Source organism: Macaca nemestrina, chromosome 3 (assembly GCF_043159975.1).
Source record: "Macaca nemestrina isolate mMacNem1 chromosome 3, mMacNem.hap1, whole genome shotgun sequence".
NCBI classification, from domain to species: domain Eukaryota; kingdom Metazoa; phylum Chordata; class Mammalia; order Primates; family Cercopithecidae; genus Macaca; species Macaca nemestrina.
In genome coordinates, this window is record NC_092127.1 from 150,977,509 (window position 1) to 150,999,969 (window position 22,461).

A 22,461-nucleotide genomic window follows, 5' to 3' on the forward strand; every position below is an offset into this window, starting at 1 on the left:
TAAAATCAGCCATATTTTAAAAGGATTACATAGCGTGACAAAGTGGGATTTATCCCAGAAATGCAAGGTTAGATCAGCATACAAAAATCAAATCAATATAATATAACATATTTATGGAAAATAAAAAAATAAACATGAAAACAATCATACCTGTAGGTGAAGGATTAAAGTTTCTCCCTAACATCAGAAATAAGACACAGATGTCTGCTTTCACCAATTCTATTCAACGTTATACTACACGTTCTAGCTAGGGCAATTAGGCAAGAAAAACAAATAAAATATGCAGATTGGAAAGGAAGAAGTAAAACTCTCTCTATTTGCATGATCTTATTCATAGAAGACCCTTAACGAACCACGTCAAAATTGTCACAGCTATTAAATTCAGCAAAGGTGCAGGGTACAAAATCAACATACAAAAAGTCAGTTGTGTTTTTGTACATAAGCAATGAACAATCTGAACAGAAAGTTAAGAAAGCCATTCCATTTACATTAGCATCTAAACAAATACAATATCTATAAATAAATTTAACCAAGAAGATGAAAGACTTAAATATCGAAAACTATAGAATGTTGCTGTATGAAATTAAAGAAGCCCTAAATAAATGGAAATGTTTATTATAGAGAAATAGAGAGAGACAGAGAGAGACAGGAGAGAATGAGAGAAAGAATGATCTAGTGGAAATATATCCTGTGTTCAAAGACTGAAAGACTAAATATCATTAAAATGACATTACTACCAAAATATCATGTGCAGATTCAATTAAATATCTATTAAAATTCCAATGACCTTTTTACAAAACTGAACAAAATGACTGTAACAACATACAGAAATGTAAGGGATCCTGAATAGCCAAAACAATCTTGAAGAAAACTAAGACTGATGAATAGGAATAAGAAGGGACTCAAGCTTCTCGATTTCAAAAGTTACTCTAAAGCTAGAGTCATCAAAACAGTGTAAAACTTGACTAAGGATAGATATGTAGATCAATGATATAACATTTGCAGTACAGAGATATCCCACATATCTATGGTCAATTGATTCTCAACAAAGTGTCCAAGATAATTTAATGGGGAAACAAAAGTCTTTTTTCACACATGGTGCTGGGACAACGGGCTATCTATGTGCAAAAGAATGAATTTGGACATCTACCTTACACCACACACAAAAATGAACTCAAAATGGAGCAAAGACTCACTGGTAAGACCTAAAACTCTAAAACTGATAGGAAATATAGGGCTAATTCTTCATGACCTTGGATTAGACGACAGTTTCTTAGGTATGACACAAATTTGTAAAGCCCTATATCTTCCACACTATCAGGAGAGTATAAATTTTTAAAAATTTTACTAACATTTTGATGATAATATTGCTTTTAAAGAGCAACTATTTTTGGATTACCTTTACTGTTGCTGCTGATTTATTTTCATTTCCTATATTGAGTGTATATACATACATATGTACATGTATATGTATATGTATGTATGTACATGTGTATCTGTCTTATATTCTATTCTTTTGTATGAAAGTCTCAAAGGAAAGCAACGTATTCATCAAAACCTTTCACAATTTAGCACGTGCAAACATAATATGTTTCTGTAAATGTGGTTTTTAATAACTCAGCAGCCAGTGAAATAAAGTTCCTTTTTTCTTTCATTCTTACTATTACAATCATAGGGTATTTCTAGATGCATTTACTCATGCTTTACTGGAATTATTGCTATTTTGAATTGCTAACTGTATTGTAAATGAATGAAAATACTGTTTTATCCTAAAGGAAAATAAAATACAAAGAACCTTCAAATATGAATGAATATTTCTTTAACATTTTCATATTTTCTTTTAATTTAATGTACCTCCAGTGCACATAATTAAACTTATATTGGATCCCTGACAAAACAGGTTATTGTAATGGTCATTTTGAGGACTTATAATGCAGTTTACTTCCTGAATTATTGCCTTATTTTCTCTTATCAATTGTGACTTCCTTACCACTGTCAGAAAAGCTATATGTTAAAAGGAAAGGAAATATATTATTTTAAAACCAAGAAAGTTACAAAATAATTAATTATATTTTATGAGTTTTTGTTTTTAGTGGTTTGGTTCATATTTTATGGATTCTAAGTTATGTTGTAAAGGAAAATTATGTCCTCATAATGCTGAGCAATGCAGAATTATTGATTTAATACTGAAATAGCCAGGCTTGAAGTTTCTTTCTTTCCCCTCCCTCCCTCCCTTCCTTCCTTCCTTCCTTCCTTCCTTCCTTCCTTCCTTCCTTCCTTCCTTCCTTCCTTCCTTCCTTCCTTCCTTCCTTCCTTCCTTCCTTCCTTCCTTCCTTCCTTCCTTCCTTCCTTCCTTCCTTCCTTCCTTTCTTCTCTTTCTGTATCCCTCTCTCTCTCTGTCTGTCTCTTTCTTTTTTTTTTTTTTTTGGAGACGGAGTTTTGCTCTGTCGACCAGGCTGGAGTGCAGTGGTGTGATCTTGGCTCACTGCAACCTCTGCCGGTTTAAGCAACTCCCTACCTCAGCCTCCAGAGTAGATGGGATTACAGGCACCCGCCACCATGCCCGGCTAATTTTTGTATTTTTAAAAGAGATGGGGTTTCACTATCTTGGCCAGGCTGGTCTTGAACTCCTGACCTTCTGACCCACCCTCCTCAGCCTCTCAAAGTGCTGGGATTACAGGCGTGAGCCACCGCGCTGAGCCTCTTGAAGTATTTTTAAATCACGGTTCCTTCATGATTACTTCTGTGGGTTATTGGTCCATTGCTTAACATGATTCAAATAAATGATGAACAAATTAATGTGAGGGTTTTACAAGATTTAAAAAATATATATTAATTGGCAATGGGCCCATTTAAAGTGCCTGCTTTTCCTTGTAGGTAATGCTACTTCAGTATCCCCAGTCTTTTTAACTTCAATAGTACTTAGGAAGAGGAAAAATGATTTCTATACAGAACAAAAATGGAAACCGAAAATATTTTGAGAGTCATTACATCAAGAAATATCATACCTATTTAAGATAATTAACGTTACACTGTATTCTAGCATTTATTCATTTATTTATTATTTTTTAGTGGATAAGAGTAGCAAAAGCTTTGGAGGATGGGGGCAGAAAGAAAAGCTACTTCCCATGCTGTCCTGCCAGTAACTATTGATGTTTTTGGTTCCTATCTTTTCTTTTGCAGGAGTAACAACTGTCCTAACAATGACAACTCTAAGCATCAGTGCTCGAAATTCTCTCCCCAAAGTGGCTTATGCGACTGCCATGGACTGGTTTATTGCTGTTTGTTATGCATTTGTGTTCTCTGCCCTAATTGAATTTGCAACTGTTAATTACTTCACCAAAAGAGGATGGGCTTGGGATGGGAAGAGTGTAGTAAATGACAAGGTAAGTGAGAGCTTCCGTGTTATCATTATTAAGAAAATACCCCAATGAATTCAGCTTGTAACAGATATGTTTCTAAAAATTGACATTAAAGACATCCATATATATATGAATTTAAATCACATCAATTTCTTTTAAAGTGTTCTCACCTGACATCCTTTAGGAGTGCTCGTAGTAGTAATACTTCCATTAAAACCACTCCATAGCATCTGTTGAGCTGTATGTGTCAGGCACTGTGCTAAGTGTTTTACCTATGCTCTCTCACATAATCTTTATAGCATCTTTATGACTGGACTGCCTTCTTCTTCTCATTTTTACTCATGAAGAGTCTGAAACAGTAAAGCTGTTTACTTACCCAAGCTTACACAAATTGTTAGTAAATATACTTGAACCCCGATATACCTGTCTGACTGTTAAGTTCATGGTTTTAACACTACACTGGATTATTATAAAGAGATTGGAAAAAGATAATGGGCGTTAGTTTTACTTATTATAGAATTCCAGGCTTTGTCAATGAATTGAGTCCTCTTCACCTGTTCCAATCTCTGTTGATTGATTGTAAAAGCCCATGTAGCATTTTTTTTTAATTTTTTCCCATGTTGTATGGAATAAATATGTCAGTACTGAAATGCCTAGGAATTTTAAATTGTTCAAATGGTCTAAAAGGCAAAAGTTATTTGTTTTTAAGATTAACTTCTTTTGAGATTATTGCTCTCCATATTCAGGTTTCAAGTACTGAATCTAATTAGAGATTTGTGCATTGATATAACAGCTGTTTCCTTTCATACTCTGTAGATTATGTATCTGCCTCAAGAAGAGGCTTAGAATGTATCATAATCATCTATATTCTTAATAATGATAAAACGTTGTATTCAGAGAATTTCTTTAACATTGTATCAACCTAAATGCTTCTTTTATTAAATTTGGATTAACATACTTGCAGATTTGATTTCTTTTTCAGTTATTTGAATTTTTTTTCATTGCTATGACAATATTGCAGTTTAAATATATAAGCAGTAAATGTTATAGTTTAAAAGTCTTGGTCTTTTTCCTTAATTTTTTTAAGCCATAGAAATTTTAATAAGGCTGATGGTTTATTTCATTTTATGAGTTGTATTTTCTCTACTAACAGAGCCAACAAATAAATATTAAAAGGAATCTGGTCAATTTTGTATGCTTAACTTCTGGGCTGTTTCAGCATTTCCATTACATTTTAATATTGATTTATGATTTCATTGCCTATATGGTGTACTGCTTTTTCGTGGTATCTATGCAATTATTTTTTAAGATATATTGGTTACATATGCACCTTCATACTAATTTTTTGGAGATAAAATATTAGACTTTTGTAAATATGTTGCAAAAGACAAATGTTTTGTGCCATGAATTCCCATATGTAAATTTATTGATATATTATTTTAATATTAGAGAGTGCCAAATTGACATTATGAAATGATATGCCTTCTCAACTCTTTACCTTGGAAAACAGAAGTACCTCTAAATGTGAAAAACAAAACAAATAATTGATAATGCTCTGTAAAAGCAATAGCTTACTCCTTGTGAATAGTGGATTTAAGTCTACCCATATGCCAAATTACACATAGCCAGGATAAAGCTATGTCAAAATCACTGAGATTCCAACCTAATTTTCAGGAAAAGAATTAACATTGTTTATGTTATTTTAGTTCTTGTGGTTGACTTCAGGAAAACAATATATCAGGCATTGCTTGTTCTCGTTTCCTTTTCCATAGCTAGAGTGCCCAGCACAGTGTCTGGTCCTTAGCAGGCATTTCATAAATATTTATTGTATAAAAGAATGAATGAGTTTGTGATCTTAAATCTGACTATGTAATACCAGTGGGAGGACTTCTTTGCCTTCATGGAAAGTTTTGTAAAAAAAAAAAAATATATATATATATATGTGTGTGTGTGTATATATATATATATATATAATGAATTTATCAGTGGGTTTTCTATCCAATTTCATGATTCAGATGAGTTTGAGAGTTGTTTCATAAACCTACCTTCGGACTAAGAACTAAAATGTCCTTAAAACTAAAAGGAAATCCAGAAGAGTGCCCTAAAGTAGCTTATCTGCTTTTACTTTAATATTCCTTAGACTTAATTTTTAAGTAGAAAATTATAATTTTCTTTAAATACAGAGTTTTTGTCCACAGGCTGTTTGTAGTGCCCTTTCTGACTAACCAGGCTTATGGAAGTCCTTTTTTGTGTGACATCAGTAAACATGAGCAAATGTGGTTATCTATCAACCCAACGAGCAAATGAAAAGTTCTTTGAAAATTCATAAAATACCAAGTATCAATTTGCCCGTAAAAATAATGATTCAGCTACATATTGATATTGTATGTTTTAAGAAAAAGACATATATCTTTAGCCTGTTTACATGTGGATGGCACACTCAACATGTTACATGTAGAATGTGCACTGATACTTAAATTTCGGTTTTGCAAAAAAATAAATAAACACTCTCAGTTATATTCATACTACGTTTGAGCTCTATATTAAAAGGCAAAGCTACCTTACTCTGTAGGCTTGGGCAGGACTTTATACTACTTTTAGCCTCAGTTGTGAAATTAGGCAAGAAAACCTTATCATTAGAAAAATACAACGCTGCATCAGATTATCAAACTCCAAATTGTTATGCCTTTCCATATACAAAGGTGTCTATTTATGCAACTCCAGGCTCTTATGGAACCCTTTTTCATATCCAATGTTTTTCCTTTTCTCCTTTTGCTCAATACAAATTCTTTCACCCAGCTCTTGATTTGATCTCTTTCCTTCTTGCTTTCTCAAACCTGTACCATTAGTTATTGTTTTATTATTTTATGTCTTCAAAGCCATCTTATTATTTTCAACTGCCTCCTTTCTTTCAGCTTATGAAGATGCTTAATATGCTTCATTTACCAAGAAGAAAACTTTTTCCAATCCTATGCCACTTTCTTCCCACATCCTCAGTTTCTTGCCTCTTTCTATATTCAAACTTTTTTAAAGCTTTACTTGCAATGTTATCACTTTCAACTTAATTCTCGACCAACTATAATCTAATTTCCTTTTCATTTACTATCTTGTAGCTGAAGAGCACTAATAACCTCCATACTTTAAGATCTGAAAATAATTTTCCTATTTTTCTCAAGGAATCCCCATTAAATTTTTTTTACTGTTATGCTCCAGAATCGTTCTTCAGGCACAGCACAGCAACTTTTTCTCTTCTTTTCCTTCTTAAATCAAACTTTGGAGGATCAGCTTTCCTCCCTCACATCCTGGCAGCTGCCACTATTCATTTTCTGTTTTTTGATTCTCTGCCAGAGTTCAGAGTGGACCCAGCTTCCCTGGCATCTGTTCTTGTTTATCCCTAAAGACATTTAATTCTGCTTTCTTTAATGCTGTTTTTGTTTTCAGTATTCACTGTGTGATTCTCACTTTAAGGGTTTTACTGACAATGCTTGCATGAATATCTGCAACACTAAGCATACTGTCCCCCCATTTGCCATCCTTAGCACAAATATCAATTCCTCAGGAAATTTCTGTAATTTGTAAATGATGAGGCCTCCATTATAAGTGTGTACAGTACTCTGTTCTTTTGCATTAGAGACTTTATTGTAGTTTGTAATTGCATGTTTCTGTCTCAGCTCCTTCACTGATTATGAAAATGACCATTTTTGTTTAATACATCATTTCTTTCTGGCATTTTGTACAGGCTCTTACATGTGTTAGGTGCTCAGTAAATATGGTATGATTTAAAGAGGTATTACCCAATCCAAATTTAAAACCCTTGCCTTCATTTCACTATTCAAGGTCATTATCAATAACTATACACCATACCTTTTAACTTACAAGATAGTATATCTAACCTCTTCCTGGAGCATTTCTACCTGAATATAACATCTCAATCTCAATCTCAACATGAATATAACAATATCTGTTTTAGAAAAGATACAAGAAAATTGATTTTATATCTTTCCACTGCCCATACCTAGTTATTCATCAGTAATTGGTACTTCAGTTAATGCCACAACCTAATCTTACAAGCCAGCAACTTGGAAGTATCGCTCAACATTTAGTCAGTCATTAAATCTTGTCCATTATTTTCCTTACATATCTTAGACCATATTTTCACCATCTCTCATACTTTTTATAGTTTTTGTTACTCCTTTATATTTTTAATCGTGTCTTCTTCTTATCTATCTCTACATTAATATCGGAGTTATTCTAAATCATAAATCAGATCATTTAACTAACTCTTCAGTTCTTTAATGAATTATTAAAGACAGTTATTCAAGGAGCTAAGCTAATATGGCCCAAGTATATAGTTTTCTCTTATGTTTGTTTTTATGATGAATAAGAAGGAATATTTTTATTATGTTTTTACTTCTATGTGCCTGGAATATTTCTATTTTAGAAATGAAAATTGGTCAATAAAGTTACTTGGTCAGAATCACACATCTAATAGGTAGTGAATCCAGGATTGAGGATAGATCTAAGTTTCATAGTCATATTATTTCTCTAACCATTACTAGCCACCATCATTTCCCCAAACATCCATGCCTCTACACAGCTCCATAACATTAGACCTCCTGACCCCTCTTGGAATAATATGTCTTCTTCTTCTGCTAACTGACAAACTCCTATTATTTGTTAAGATCTATCTGATTTTACATAATATGAAAACTTTTCAGACTAATGTATTTAACTCCTCTCATTCCCAAAACTGTGTTTTGACACCACTTGGTATGAATTATTTTTACAACATCTCATTACATTATAGTTGTATTGCAAATAAGTCTGTTTCTTGCACTAGTTTACAAGATCTGAGTGGACAATGTCTTGCCTTATTCATCATCATATCTGCTGTTACTTAGCACAGTATTTAGTACATATTTTATTGAATTGATAAAAAATGTATTTACTTTAATTCTTTGAGATTGCTTTCAATTCTAAAGCTGAGTCAGTAAGTCCAAACTGGCTAAGGAAAGTATAGAAAACACTAGATAATAAATTACTCAAAACGTAGACATAGGAACAGAATATCCAAACAGTTATGGAATGTGGTATTGTTTTGAGTCATTTTATTTAATTCATAGAAAACATCATATTTTCAAGTGTATTTATTTATTTATTTGTATTCATAAGGTCCTGCCTTGTTCCAAAGTATTTCAGGCAGTTTATCGAAAGAATGTATTCACTTAAATTATAATTGAACAAAATAGAAATAAAATTAGAAAATCAAGGTGAAAGAAAATAGACTCAAATACATTCATCTTTGGGCTAGCACATTAGCTGCAGTCAATTGCAATAGTAGTTAAGCTTCAAATTCTCAGCTTCTTGGTGACCAAAGTAACACCTTGGGGGAGGGAAGAGTTATTTTTCTTTGGAGATATAAATTTTCTCAGAGAAAAACTTGCCTTACTCTGAAATTGCCTTTTGAAAAAAATATCATGTTGGCTTTTTTTTTTTTTTTTTTAAATTAGGGGAAGCTGGGTACTGTAGCAAGTGATGTCAATTTTTTCCCAATAAATGCAATAATGGATTTCATATTGATGTTTCTTGTAGTCCCCTTCAATAAAAGCTGAAGGCATTATATTAACATACAACTCAGTGAAAGCAATTCTTCAAGGAGCTAAGCTAATATGGTCCAAGTATATAGCTTTCTCATGGCCCAGTTTATTCCAAGAAAAGACTTTAGAGTACTTAGAGAAGTGGATGGACTGTTTAACCTTCAAAGAATCTTCTGTAAGTATCACTTTTCTCAGTCAGGATGATTAGTAGACAGTTAACAATAGCATTATCTGACCAATGAGCATGTTGTTATTTTACAAGTAATGGGCTTTCTAGTAGCCGCAATAACTGTAAAAAGGCAACATGAGATGGTAGAAAAAGCATAGATTTATACTTTGGAGACCTGATTTTTTTCTCCAAAGCCTATCATATTTAGTGTTTGAATGAGAGCCCCATTTCTTTATTGTAAGGAACAGTCCCTAAGATTCTTTCTGACTCCAAACCATGTAATTGTTATTTTCATTCAAAGGCCAGGTCACTTTACTCATAGGTGTTTATATGTTAGCTAGAACATTGGCTGAAGTTACTAGCAAATTATTTTCTCTACAACTCATAGGAAGTCAAGATTGTTTTGATACAATGGTGTAAGACATTTTAATTTCTGTAATCCGGATTTTTCCAGACTTCATATTTTAAATATATATCCAAAGACTGCAATAAAGTGATACACTCAAAATATACTTAAGCCTGTTACATGCCATTTTAAAATGGAAAATCAATTTGTGTGGGTTATATTTTTTTTCATTCCACTTCATTGATAACTGAACATTCAACAAACTGTATAACAGCATAGTTTACCCCCACCCAGATAATACATAATATATAATATTTTATGTATATATAGTTTTGTTTATAAATCAAATCTTCACCTTCTGATATGGGTCTAAATGACAAATAAAACAGCTTCCACAAGCTTTGATTTTTTAAATTGAGCCTGTTTTATTATTTCCCAGTCTTACACATCTGTAGATGGTGAAATTGAAGACATTCAGGAGACTTACATAATAGAATTGAAGAATAAGCTTTTGAATTCTGTATCAATTGATCCAATAAAGTATTTATTATAGTCTATATAACATATTATCTTAAGTTATACTTTATAAGTTATATATACATTTTTATCATAGTAAGCATTTTAGTTACATGCCACTCATTTATCATTAAGCAAATGTTTCTGAGCCTGCGCTCAGCCAGGAACTATGCTAGGAGCTCTGCAATACACAGTCTGTGCCTTCAAAGAGCTTGCAATGAAGTGCAAGGAAAACAAAAGTGAAAAAGATACATACATGTTTCATTGTAGAGGCAAACACCAGGGTCCTGCAGAAAGGCATGAAATGGCAAGGAAGTGCAGGCAGTAGAGTGTTACCTCAGTCGATGTGACTCAGAGCTGAATCAGTGTTAGCCTGGTGATAGCAAGGAGGTAACCAGGGGACAATGTGGAGTTAATTATCAGTTCTGGCTGAATTGTGTCACCTGTAGCAAGTTAGGGGTAAAAGTGAGTGTACAGATTTCGGCAAGAAGTGAGAGTGGATGGAAGCTGAGTGCATTTCTGGACATTGTTTGTTTGTTTTAATTACCCGTGGGACATGTAGGTAGAGAAGTCTAGTGAAACTTAGTGGTTAAGAATTCTGGAGAGATATTGTATCAGTCATTCATGCATAGATTTCAAAAGTCATGAGAATTACTTACAATTAATAGAAAATAGTGTCAGTTTGCCTGCATGATCCCTAGTCTCCTTCCCACTGATCCCATTCTCAACTTGTAACATTACCTTTTTTGAAAATGGACTTCTGAAACACAGTGTATATTTTTGGCTATACCTGGCCTTATTCTCAAAAATGATACGAAGTGGACGATCTAGGTGCCTTAAAGTAGAAATACAGCATGAGAGGCCGGGCGCGGTGGCTCAAGCCTGTAATCCCAGCACTTTGGGAGGCCGAGACGGGAGGATCACGAAGTCAGGAGATCAAGACCATCCGGGCTAACACGGTGAAACCCCGTCTCTACTAAAAATACAAAAAATTAGCCGGGCGTGGTGGCGGGCGCCTGTAGTCCCAACTACTCGGGAGGCTGAGGCAGGAGAATGGCGTAAACCTGGGAGGCGGAGCTTGCAGTGAGCTGAGATCCGGCCACTGCACTCCAGCCTGGGCGACAGAGCGAGACTCCGTCTCAAAAAAAAAAAAAAAAAAACAGCATGAGATTAGACAATAGGAAGTTAGGCCGTCAGAACTATCAGAACTTTTCTAGTTCTCAAAAGAAACAAAAATTTTTGTATAGGAACATGAGTATAAAAAATTCATTTATGAAAATGAGTACTGTTTTTAATTATTAACACAAAGGTTTTCATTGGATTGTTTCTCTTCAGGTTCTGAGTGTAAGCTAAAAGTTACATTAAATAAAGCAGAATCAGTCATGTGGCCCAAGGATTCAGCCTGCTGATGGTCTGGCTCGATCCAAAGCCTGCATGATATTCAAAGAGGTCTCTATAGTACGATTTCTCGCAACATAGTTATTTTTAATGGAAGTCGATAGTGAATAGGGCCATGTAATACTTCCCGGTTATCATTTACCTAGGGTATGGATATTCTTTGGTACTATCACTATCAAATCTGGGTCTTATAAAGAATATTAATAATATATATTATCCAGACTTAACTTATAGACTCTGCTTTAGAAGATCTTAGAATTCTAAGTCAGCTATGAATTCAACAGTATTTTTTTCTCCATAAACATGGTTTTAGTTTTAAATAAAGAGAAACAGTCTGCTTCACTATAGATTTGCAGTTGTTACTTTCAAATGGACTGAGGGGAGTTATTTTCCCCTTTAAAATAAGATTTTGTAAAATTCTGAGCCAGAAAAGCTTTGCTGTGCTGTGGCTAGGAATTCAGAAGATGTAGCACCATAGGAATGCCCTGCCCTTCATTCAGTGAATTGGTAAGAAATTACAGGTGCCAATAACCGGGTTCTTAACTAAAAATGGTACGTATAGCTGTTGTACTTTGCTTACTTGGTCCTGAAAATGGTAGTTTCCAAGTTAGAAGAGAACCAAAACCATTACCTTTTTAGGTTCTGAGCCCTACTCTGAAGTTTACACTGATTCAGAGATTAAAGCCATACTTTAAACAATTATGAAAATAACGTGAATTTTGTCATTTATAGCTGTCAATAAAAATTACAAACATAACTTGGAACAAGTTTTAACACTGCTTATTAAAGAGTCCACAGTGTTAGCATGGAACAAAAAATGCCAACATACAAATATGCAGGGTTGATACTTGGCTGGTATGTGCTGCTTCTCATTTCTAATTGGTCAGAGTGTCTGTTCAGATTGATTAGTCCCTCTGCTCTAAAGTTTTACAAAGATTTTGTACCTGTATTTCTTGTGCATATATGTGCAAATGAAGGGTATTCGGGGGTGGGGGGGCAAGAAATATCGGTTAAAATTAGTATAGGGTTTCTAGCTGGAGACTGCTGTTGCAACAAAAGACGTTTATATCTTATGTTTCTTTGTCTACATGTCTAAATCCTACACCATAGTTCCTCATCCACCATAAATGTCCTACTTCCATCAAACTTTCCTTGAGTTCTTCAACAAAATATTTGTCTTCTTCTACCTAACACATAATAAATTATATTGCCTTAACATCTTGTATACCAATAATCACTGTCTGGCTTGTAATAGTTATGATTTGCAGCCCACTAGGAGAATATGTGTTTCTCAATGTGGTTAGAATAATATATTCACCCACTCGCTTATTACAACAGTTTGATATACTTTTAGTATCATTATCTTCCTCTCATCAAGTTACGAGCTGAAGAAAAATATTAAGGAAATTTCTCAAGGCCCAGATTCTTTATATGTGCAATTTGATATCATTTTAAATTATGTTTCAATTTGGTTCAAATAATAATATAAACACTATGTATTATATACATTATAAGTTGAAAAATCCTTTTTGAAGATTGACTTATTGGTATAAACCTCAACAAGAATATTTTAGGAAAAAGCACACTCCCATATCTCAAACAGCTTACTCAGACAGAAAATCATATGGCATGGTGTTTAAAAGCAGAGGTTTAGAAGTCAGATACATCTAAGTTTGAGTGCTCTTTCGGCCATTTAACAGGCAGAGACCCGGTCAAGTCACAAAACTTTTTCAGCCTTCATTTTTGAACTTATATCATGGGGTTAATAAGGGAACTTCCTATCCCGTGGTGAGGTTTGTCAGAGATGTCACCTTGGCTAGCAATCAACCTGACACATTCTAGTGCTCAAAAAGTGTTAGCTATACTTTCCTTATCAGTTTTTCACTTGGACATTATCCTCTATTTTTAACACTGGAAATACTTGCATCATTACTGAAGAAAAGGTATTTTGTAGCTTTTATAAAGTTACAAATGGAGATCTCTCATCCTTCCTTCTTTCATAATTAAGCCAGATCTGGAAGAATGTCAGTAGGGGAAAGAGGAGAGGGAGAAACTCAGGCCAGTGAAAGATGGGTAATCCATGACTGTTTTTAGAATCTCTTGGGCTTTCAGAGCTCCTTTTGTAACTTATTTGAACACTTTGAAAGCTCTTAATTAAAATAACTAAGAGTCAAAATATGATTGTTGACCAATTTGTCCTCTCTATGTGTTGCTTTACACGTTGCTCACTATTTTGGCTAATTCACTGCTGTCTCAATTTACTTTGTATTTAAGTAACTAACAATATATTTACATTAGTAAAGAAACAGATAAATACTATTTATATTTTCATTTTATTAAATGAATTATATATTATTTCACTGACGTATTATGTGGCTAACTTGTGGAAGGCTTCATGCTAAGTGCTAAGATTGCAAAGGTGAACAAGACAGAAGCAGCACCAGCCTTCGTTGAATGAGAAAGCAAGATGTCAATCGAATAATCACATGACTAAGAAATAACACATTTTGAAAAATGTTATAATGGAAACAAATTAGGGTGTTATGAATGAGCATATATGGGGAGCAAAGATATGTTTAGTTAGGGTGGCCTTAAGAAAGTCCTTTCTTAGGAAATGGCATTTAAACCAAGACCAAAATAAGAGTAGGAATTGGTGGTCATGTGAAAAATGGGTTGGGGAGAAGGTATTCCAGGTTTTCAAAACTGAGGTCTTCTGGGCTGGGGAACTATCATGTTGAAAAAAGCATGGCACCAAAGCAAGAAAGTATTTTGAAAACTGAGGTTATTTCAGGGGAACCAGTAGGTAATGAGCAAAAGAAAGAAGCCATTGTAAAAAATGTTGTTTCCATTCTAAGTTCCATGAAATAGTCTTTAAGGGATGTAAGCATAGAAGTTAAATGATCCAATTTATGTCTTAAAAAAAGATTCTTTTGGCTTTAATGTGTCTAATGGTTGGACAAAAGCAGCCAAGCTAGGACACAAAGTGAAGGCAGGAGATAATAGTGACTGAGACCAGAGTTTGTGATAACGGAACTAGAGATTATAAAGAGAAACCGGATGAGCTAAGCAAAAATCCAAGACTTTGTATTTTTTTCTTCTTCTATGTTTCTAGGATTTGTTGCACTGCCATCTTCATAAGGTTATGATTTCCCATTATCTGAGTAAAGCATTGCTATATGACTTTGACGTGAGGTGGGAGGGAATCCTGTTACGAAGCTAGAAATGTGGGATCATTCGTTGTAGATTATCATTCCTCTTGTTAAAATATTTCTACATTTCAGTTATTCAGTCATTCATTTGACAAATGCTTGACTGGCTCATGAGAAAAGAAAAGTTATATTGATTTTTAAACTTGTACTTTCCATTGTTTATTTTCCATGTCAACCCACAACCAAAATGATTCTCCAGGAAAGTGGTACCATTAATTTTACTCTGGGGGTTTTCTCACCCTAATGGATTTTTAATTTAATAAACACCTTTATTTATTTTCCTAATTTCTGGATTTTTCTAATGCATGATCATTTGTATTGGGATACTTTCCTTCAGAATTTGAAGTGGACTTTAGAAAATGTTAAGTTGCAAACTCAACTCACACTCTGTTAATTTTTGTATTTTTCAATAGAAAAAAGAAAAGGCTTCCGTTATGATACAGAACAATGCTTATGCAGTGGCTGTTGCCAATTATGCCCCGAATCTTTCAAAAGATCCAGTTCTTTCCACCATCTCCAAGAGCGCAACCACGCCAGAACCCAACAAGAAGCCGGAAAACAAGCCAGCTGAAGCCAAGAAAACTTTTAACAGTGTTAGCAAAATTGACAGAATGTCCAGAATAGTTTTTCCAGTTTTGTTTGGTACATTTAATTTAGTTTACTGGGCTACATATTTAAACAGAGAACCTGTATTAGGGGTCAGTCCTTGAATTGAGACCCATGTTATATTTGGGATGTATAGCAACATTAAATTTGGTTTGTTTTGCTATGTACAGTCTGACTAATAACTGCTAATTTGTGATCCAACATGTACAGTATGTATATAGTGACATAGCTTACTAGTAGACCTTTAATGGAGACATGCATTTGCTAACTCATGGAACTGCAGATGGAAAACACTCCATGCCAAAACAGCCATTGCCTTTTTAAAAGATTTATCCTAGGACCTGATTTAAAGTGAATTTCAGATGACCTGATTTATTTCCTATTCTTCTAATAGAGATGAAAATGGGGATCCTGTATGACCTTTTGTGGACCCTTTTGGTTTAGCTCTTAAATAGGAGTATTTTCTACTGTTGCTTGATTATGATGGAAGATAACATTGTCATTTCTAGATGAATTATTTGAAGTAACAAACATTGTATCTGCAACATCAGCACCGTTCATGAATGCTCAGAGTCCCTGCTAATGTAACTGGAAGCTTGGCACACATAAGAAACACTAGAGATTTGAAATCAGCTTTTAATTACTCTGTATAGTATCTATAGCCATGAACATATTACAGCATGACAAGCTCAAATAATTTTGAGTCAGCCCGACAGGATGTTAATTATGCCTACGATTTAGTAACTATTGGAGTGTCATTGTCATTACACTTTTAGCTTCAGAGTTTATTTGAAAGTAATAATTGAAATCCTACAATTAATTTTAGTCATTGGATACTACCTTAATTTTAAAAAAAGAAAATAAATGTGTCTTAATATTTCCAGGTATGTGTTGTATTGAAATTGATCAGCTAAATTTTACTGGTGCTGGAGACTGGAAAAAGCATCCAGTTTGGTTGCTGTGGAGCAACATGCATATTGGATTAGAAAATTGTGCCAAAAACTCCCACTGATGAGCATTCACAGGTGCCCCGCACTATGGCAAGCACTTACATGATACTCCTCTTTCCTGTTTACTGCAAATTCTGCCTTAAGGCTTCTTTTCAGGACTCAGAAGCCACTAATTATAAAGGAAAGGGCAGTTAATTGGCACATTTTTCTCTTGTGAAAGCAGTTCTTTCAGATAAGAATTAATGTAAATCTGCTTTTGTAAATTGCAACTTTAAATTTCACTGACTCAAATTTACAACAGCTTTGTATACCAGAAGAGGTTTTGGTAAGGGTTGAACATTTTTACACTGCAGCTTTAAAACATTGCCAATAGATTGTGGATTATTTCACGCGCACAAACATAAACACACACGCACACACATACTACACACATACACCCCTAAATTAGAAACCACAACTTTAAATTTTATATAAGTACTAGCTATTAATGGGTAAAATTCATTTTTCTTTTAATATTTTAAAATATTATTTATGCCCCTGAAATATGCTAATACAAGTTAAAAATTGTGTATTATGCCTAGATTCAAAGTTTTTGGCAAACCTCAGATACTTTTGATTGACACGTATATTAGCAGTTATTAGTTGACTTTTACCAATATATGCACCTTTACGATGGTGTTTTTGTAGAAACATAAGTAGTCAAATAGTAACATTTATTGCAGTTTTGTACAGTATTTGAGCATAGTGCATAAATAGGTATGTTAATAAAATCAATAAAAGGAGTATCTATGGAAATAAGGAAAATCTCAACAAAAATTGCTATTCCTTTGTCTCATTTTTTAAATTTTCTTTGTTTCAACGTGATTCTATTATATGCTTTGCATGATTGTATAAAACCAAGGTCACAAATGCAACTTTTTAACGGAATTTGCCAAGAAGACAACGTTGACATTAAAAATTCCCTCACAAAAGGTAATCCATAATCCTTCATAAACTAAAATTGTTACATGAGCCAATAAATGTATTTCTTTAATTCCCTTCCAGTAACACCTTCTTTGTCACCTAGTTTTAAAATGTGCACTTTATTCATATATTGAAATAGAAGATATCCTGTTTTCTTATACTTTTAAATACAGCATAGTTCTTCTGTATAGTTTAGGGATGTGTGCAATTGTATGAGAAAGTACACAATGCTAGAAGGCAAACAATGAAACTGCTCTATATGGTATGCATTATTAGATACTTTAAGAATATTTTGCTTGTAAAGTCCACATTGCCCCCTTAATGTCTGACTATAAGTTATAAATTTATAAATATGTGTATATGTAAAAACCGTTGTAAATAACAGTTTCTGTATGACCACAGAAAAGACTCATCTATACTTTAGGCAAAGAGCTGCTACTATATTGATGGCACCAGTATTATTAGCACTTGTGGCAGATCGAACAGGAAACTTATTGCTGTTACTCCTTTTTAAAATTTCAGTTAAAATTTTATTTGAGTGCAATGACATTCTGGCAGTTTAGATTTTTCAGTGATGGGGATCAGAATTCTCCGTTATTTCTTTAAACTTTGGTGTACTTTTTACATATTTCTTCTTCTTTCAATGTTTAAATAAATCAAAAGGAGCTTCTGCTCTTGTGGGGAGACTAGGGATGCTCCATGGAAATTGCTTTTAAATTATAGAACAAGATTCTTAACAATTATTCTCCTTTCCATGAACCAATTTAAAAACAAATTTAAAAGGATATTAATTTATCACAATCAGGCCAATTTTTCAGGAAATACATTTTATATATACTAACACTGATTTCTTTGGCCCATAAGATTATACCTATTTTATGCAGTTGTACAATTACATAAAGAGTTATGGTATGTATAAAATGTAGATAACTACATGTACATATATAGAGATATAATCTCATTATTTTATAGCTACTACTCTGATTTAACTAATATTTATTCAAAAATATTTTTTACTTCCTCTGCCATGCCTTGTAATTGGTGTTGATATCACTCATGTCATACCCACTGAATTTAGTTGAAATTTTAAGTGCATCTCATTCTTATAATGACTTGAAATTAAAGACTACATAAAACATGTAAATTAATTTAGTACTGGGAGTTCTTTAATGATGCCACTAATGTGCTAAGATGGGTGGCTGTTTTTCTCTTTTCTCCTGTTTATGTTCCCATATGTTTGACTATAAAATGGAACAAATATAACCATTTAATATTTTTTTAAATCTTTAGTGATTTTATTAAGTGCCAATCTTAATGTTTAGAAATGTTTTCAGGGATCTCTCTGTTTTGAATTTATCTCAGGTTTGGATAAATGGTCCCCTTGAGCCATGTTTCTAATTTTTTTTCTTAAATAGTTCATAGTTTATTTTTAAAAACAACACAGAATCTATTATTTTACTCTCATTATTTCATATGTATAATTTGCATTTATGTGGCTCTTTTCGAATTCCTGGTTGAGGGACACAAACCCTGCCATGATATAATCATGGATTCTAGAAGAGCACCAAAGCTTTATAGGTACTTTACTTTGGCATGGCCTGTCATCACTCCAATGAAAGAAGAAAGGAAGTAGCTCAAGTCACCTCCTGCGCTGTCATGGTTCTTCGGCATCCATTAATAATTTGTTTAATACATTCTATGCCTGATGCCCTCAGACACATGTCTGTGAAACACAGACATATTTATTACCTACTTGGAAATATCAGGTTATGTTAATAGATTTACTAAACAGATTATTCTGATTATTAGTCTCCTGGCACACCTACATTCATCTGCATATTTTTGAAGCAATGGCCACATTTTTTATTATATGAAAAGATTCAGAATTTCAAGGGGATCAGTACCCGACCCACTGCTATCCTATAGTGCCATTTATTTTCCTTTTAATTGAGGTACCATAGGCACCTCGTGCTTCCCTTTTATTAATTTAAACTACCCAGAAGTGTAAAATTTTAACTGGGGAGGGGTGCAGTTATTTTTGACATCTGCATCCTTGAGAAACGTGGACAATACACCAAAACCACTTGTAACAGTGTGGAGAAGACAAGTTATATTTTTATCCACTGAATTCATGCTTTAAAAATTAAAGTAAATATTTAATGTAATTATTTAATATCCATAATATTTTCCTATTAAAATTTATGTTAAAGTTATTAATATTTTCCATCAGTATTTAAGAACTCAGAATTATTGAAAAGAAGAACCCACAGGAAATGTGAGGTTGTTGTTAATTAAACCAAGTAAGCATTTTTCCCTTTTTAACTTCTGAGAAAATAGATAAATTTTACATATGTAGACACACAAATATTCTAAGAGCTATTATTCTATTGTAGATAAATTATACAAAAGTAGACAAACAAATATTTTAAAAGTCATTATTCTATCATAGCATCATAATGAAAATACTAAAGTAGAGAAAGTTCATGTGAAATCCATTTGGGAAGGTAATAAATTATTCAATATCTACTTATAAATATTATATATCATAATTTTGTTTTTTTGCTAAAATTCTTAATTATCAACATATCTAGATCACTGTGTCTCCAATCTTGTTAAGTTGAAATGTTCTATTTTTGTTTGTTTATATATGAAGAAAAACTTATACAGGTAATTATACATCCCACCTCAAACTACTCAATGATGCATTTAATATATAACATTACCTAATATTGCCAATAGGAAAGAATAATTAACAGGTTTATGTTTCAGCTTACAGTAATGTTCCCAAAGATCTTTTAATAAGGTCTTAGCTGTGTGTGTCAGTGATGTGTGTGTGTGTTTGTGAGTGTGTATGTGTGTAATTCCTAGGTATGTTTGGAATAATATTTTAAGAAATTCGAATAAATTTATGAAATCTAAACAATTTGTTTTATTGATGGATCCTATCACAAATTCAGCTCTTATTAAACTAGCAGTTAACTTACACAATAGAATACCTTTTTCAGTAAATCCATAACAAACTTATTAATTACAATTAGGTTTGAGCTATGCATATGGCTAAAAATATCTTTTCTATGTTGGTGTAAACATTTTTGAATGTATTTCTAGGTTTTTTTTTTTTTGAAAAAAGATTGAATTCAAAATGATCTTGCAATTCTGCTTCATGAGATAGAATAGAAACATCTTTGAATGCCAGATCTCTCAATGGAGGTTTGTGTAAGCTCTTTTAAAAGTTAAATATCTGGTTATTTACAAATACAAAGTTATGTATATTCATTACTGGTTTGTTTCATACCTTACTTTTTGAATTGGAATTGTTCAGTCTTACAGAGAGCCCATCACATACTAGTCAATGTTCTAAGTTTTTTATGCATATTAGTTCATTCAATCCTCACAACAGCCATCATCACTGTGTGATTCTTGAAGCTCTGGAAATCTAGAATTTCTGTATAGTACACCAACATGCCAGTTTATGTATATTATTGGAAGAGTAAACAAAACAAACAAAAAAACCCCGAAAATCTGCATTTTTTCTTTGCTTTAATTCAAATTTATATTTATGCCTTTTGGGGAATATTCATTCAATAAGGAAGCCATTACATGGTTTTCTACACAACAAAACAAACAAGTAAAAAACAAACACTAAACAATAAAACCGTACTGTACAGTAAGCAATACCCATTTTTGTGACGCTAGCTATTTACTAACGTTCGTGCAATTTAGTTTCTGGGAATATATTGCAGTTCTCTTTTTTGGTTCACAAGTAATGATCGTGTATTAAAAATGATTAATGTTGATTAAGCAAAACTAAGCACTTCCTTCATTTCTTTTTTTTTTTTTTTTTTTTCCTAGTTTTGCCAGTTTTATTAGTGGTTGGAGAGATTTGTTTTCATTTGCCATATTGTTGGTTTCATAACATTTAATCTCATTGGACTTCAAGGATTATGTATTGTTTTCATCACTTTGTTGTAAGCTACAGTTTATAGAATGAGGCCTGAAATGATTCCAATGGATGCCTTTGGTGGGATTGTAATTGTTCAATTAGCTTGCTAGGTTTGAAAATGTCAGTTTTCCATGCTTCTTTTTAGAAGACTTTACCATAACATGATGCCAAATGCCAACTATATTGCATTGGCTATATAAACTATATTATTGGCTATACATGAATATTTCCAACAAAGTTTATTTGTAAAAACAACTGATGCTAAGAAATCAAGAGTTAGTTGCAGAATTACTTTAGAAATAGTACTGATAGATTTGTTCACAATTTATTTTTAACATATTCGACATAGTCATTGAAGCAATTGTGCTTTAAATTGATCATAATGTTTAAAAAGGTGTAATGTATAATTAGAAAGATATAAGTAAAACTCAATTATTGAGTCACAATTTTCATGAATTAAACTTTACCATCCACAGATAAGTCCTTATTGCTTGTTAATCTGGGATGCCTGCACTACACTTGATTTTAAAATTGTTGGTCTTCTATACATTTTCAAGATCTTCCTGAGCAGATACAAATTCTGGTTTTGATGTGCTTCAAACTAAGGAACATCACCTTTCATTAAATGTGTAGAGTAGTTGTGATGTGAGTGAAAACTTTAAAAAAGTCATACTTATTGCTACATTTGAATACAAAATAAAAGGAATAAAGTATTTTCTCTTTGCTACAAATTAATAATACAATCACATGCATAGAGAATGTGAAGAACTTCCAACACCAAACTTTGATATTCACATTATGTGAAATTCGAAATTTTCTGGGTGACAGTATACTTATTGGTAGGTTTTCTGGTTCAAGAAAATAACTCAAGAACTAACAATATTTGTAATTGTGACCTTGTTGCAATTGGGAAAAGCCACTAGTTGATCATATGACCTTTATTGAATATGTCATGCTTGCTGTTTAAAAAATTCCTAACTAATCACATGTAAATTAATGCTAAACAACTTTTTTGTATTAAAAATAATTTAAATATATTTGATCTGCAAATTGTGTTTTTTATGCTCTATTACATCTTTGCTTACAATAATTGAATTTATTGTGAATGTGGCTTTTATATATTGGGATATAAAGTGATATTTTGTAATAGCAGTTTTAAAAGTTGTCAGTTTCTTCAACTTCTCTTTAAGATAAAAAGCTGTAGGGTGACAGGAAAAGCATAAACATACCCTAATATTCGGGGAGGAATCATATATTGCTAACGTTCATCTCTTCAACACTTTAAGAAAGTGGAAAGCATAAGCTCACCCAGAAAATTGGCTACCTGCTATTATATAAAAGTGTCACATTTACATGAAGCTATTAAATAAATAATATTTTCTTTTCTTTAAGGTAGATTTAA

General features: G+C 32.8%; 1 protein-coding gene across 9 annotated transcripts in view; it reads left to right on the forward strand.

The window, feature by feature from the left end:
• The window catches only part of LOC105487682 (gamma-aminobutyric acid type A receptor subunit alpha2), a 153,467-nt gene extending 131,371 nt beyond the window's left edge, over window positions 1-22,096 (forward strand). For 7 of the 9 annotated variants that reach the window (XM_011751216.3, XM_011751214.3, XM_024794707.2 and 4 more), the window contains 3 exons: window positions 3,184-3,386; window positions 8,955-9,134; window positions 15,011-22,096. In XM_011751216.3, coding sequence (XP_011749518.1) covers window positions 3,184-3,386; window positions 8,955-9,134; window positions 15,011-15,307 — 680 coding nt within the window. In that variant the 3' untranslated portion in view covers window positions 15,308-22,096. The remainder of the gene's footprint in view (window positions 1-3,183; window positions 3,387-8,954; window positions 9,135-15,010) is intronic. The other 2 variants (XM_071093651.1, XM_011751213.3) reach the window with 1 other exon arrangement.
• The last annotated feature ends 365 nt before the right edge of the window (window positions 22,097-22,461 follow it).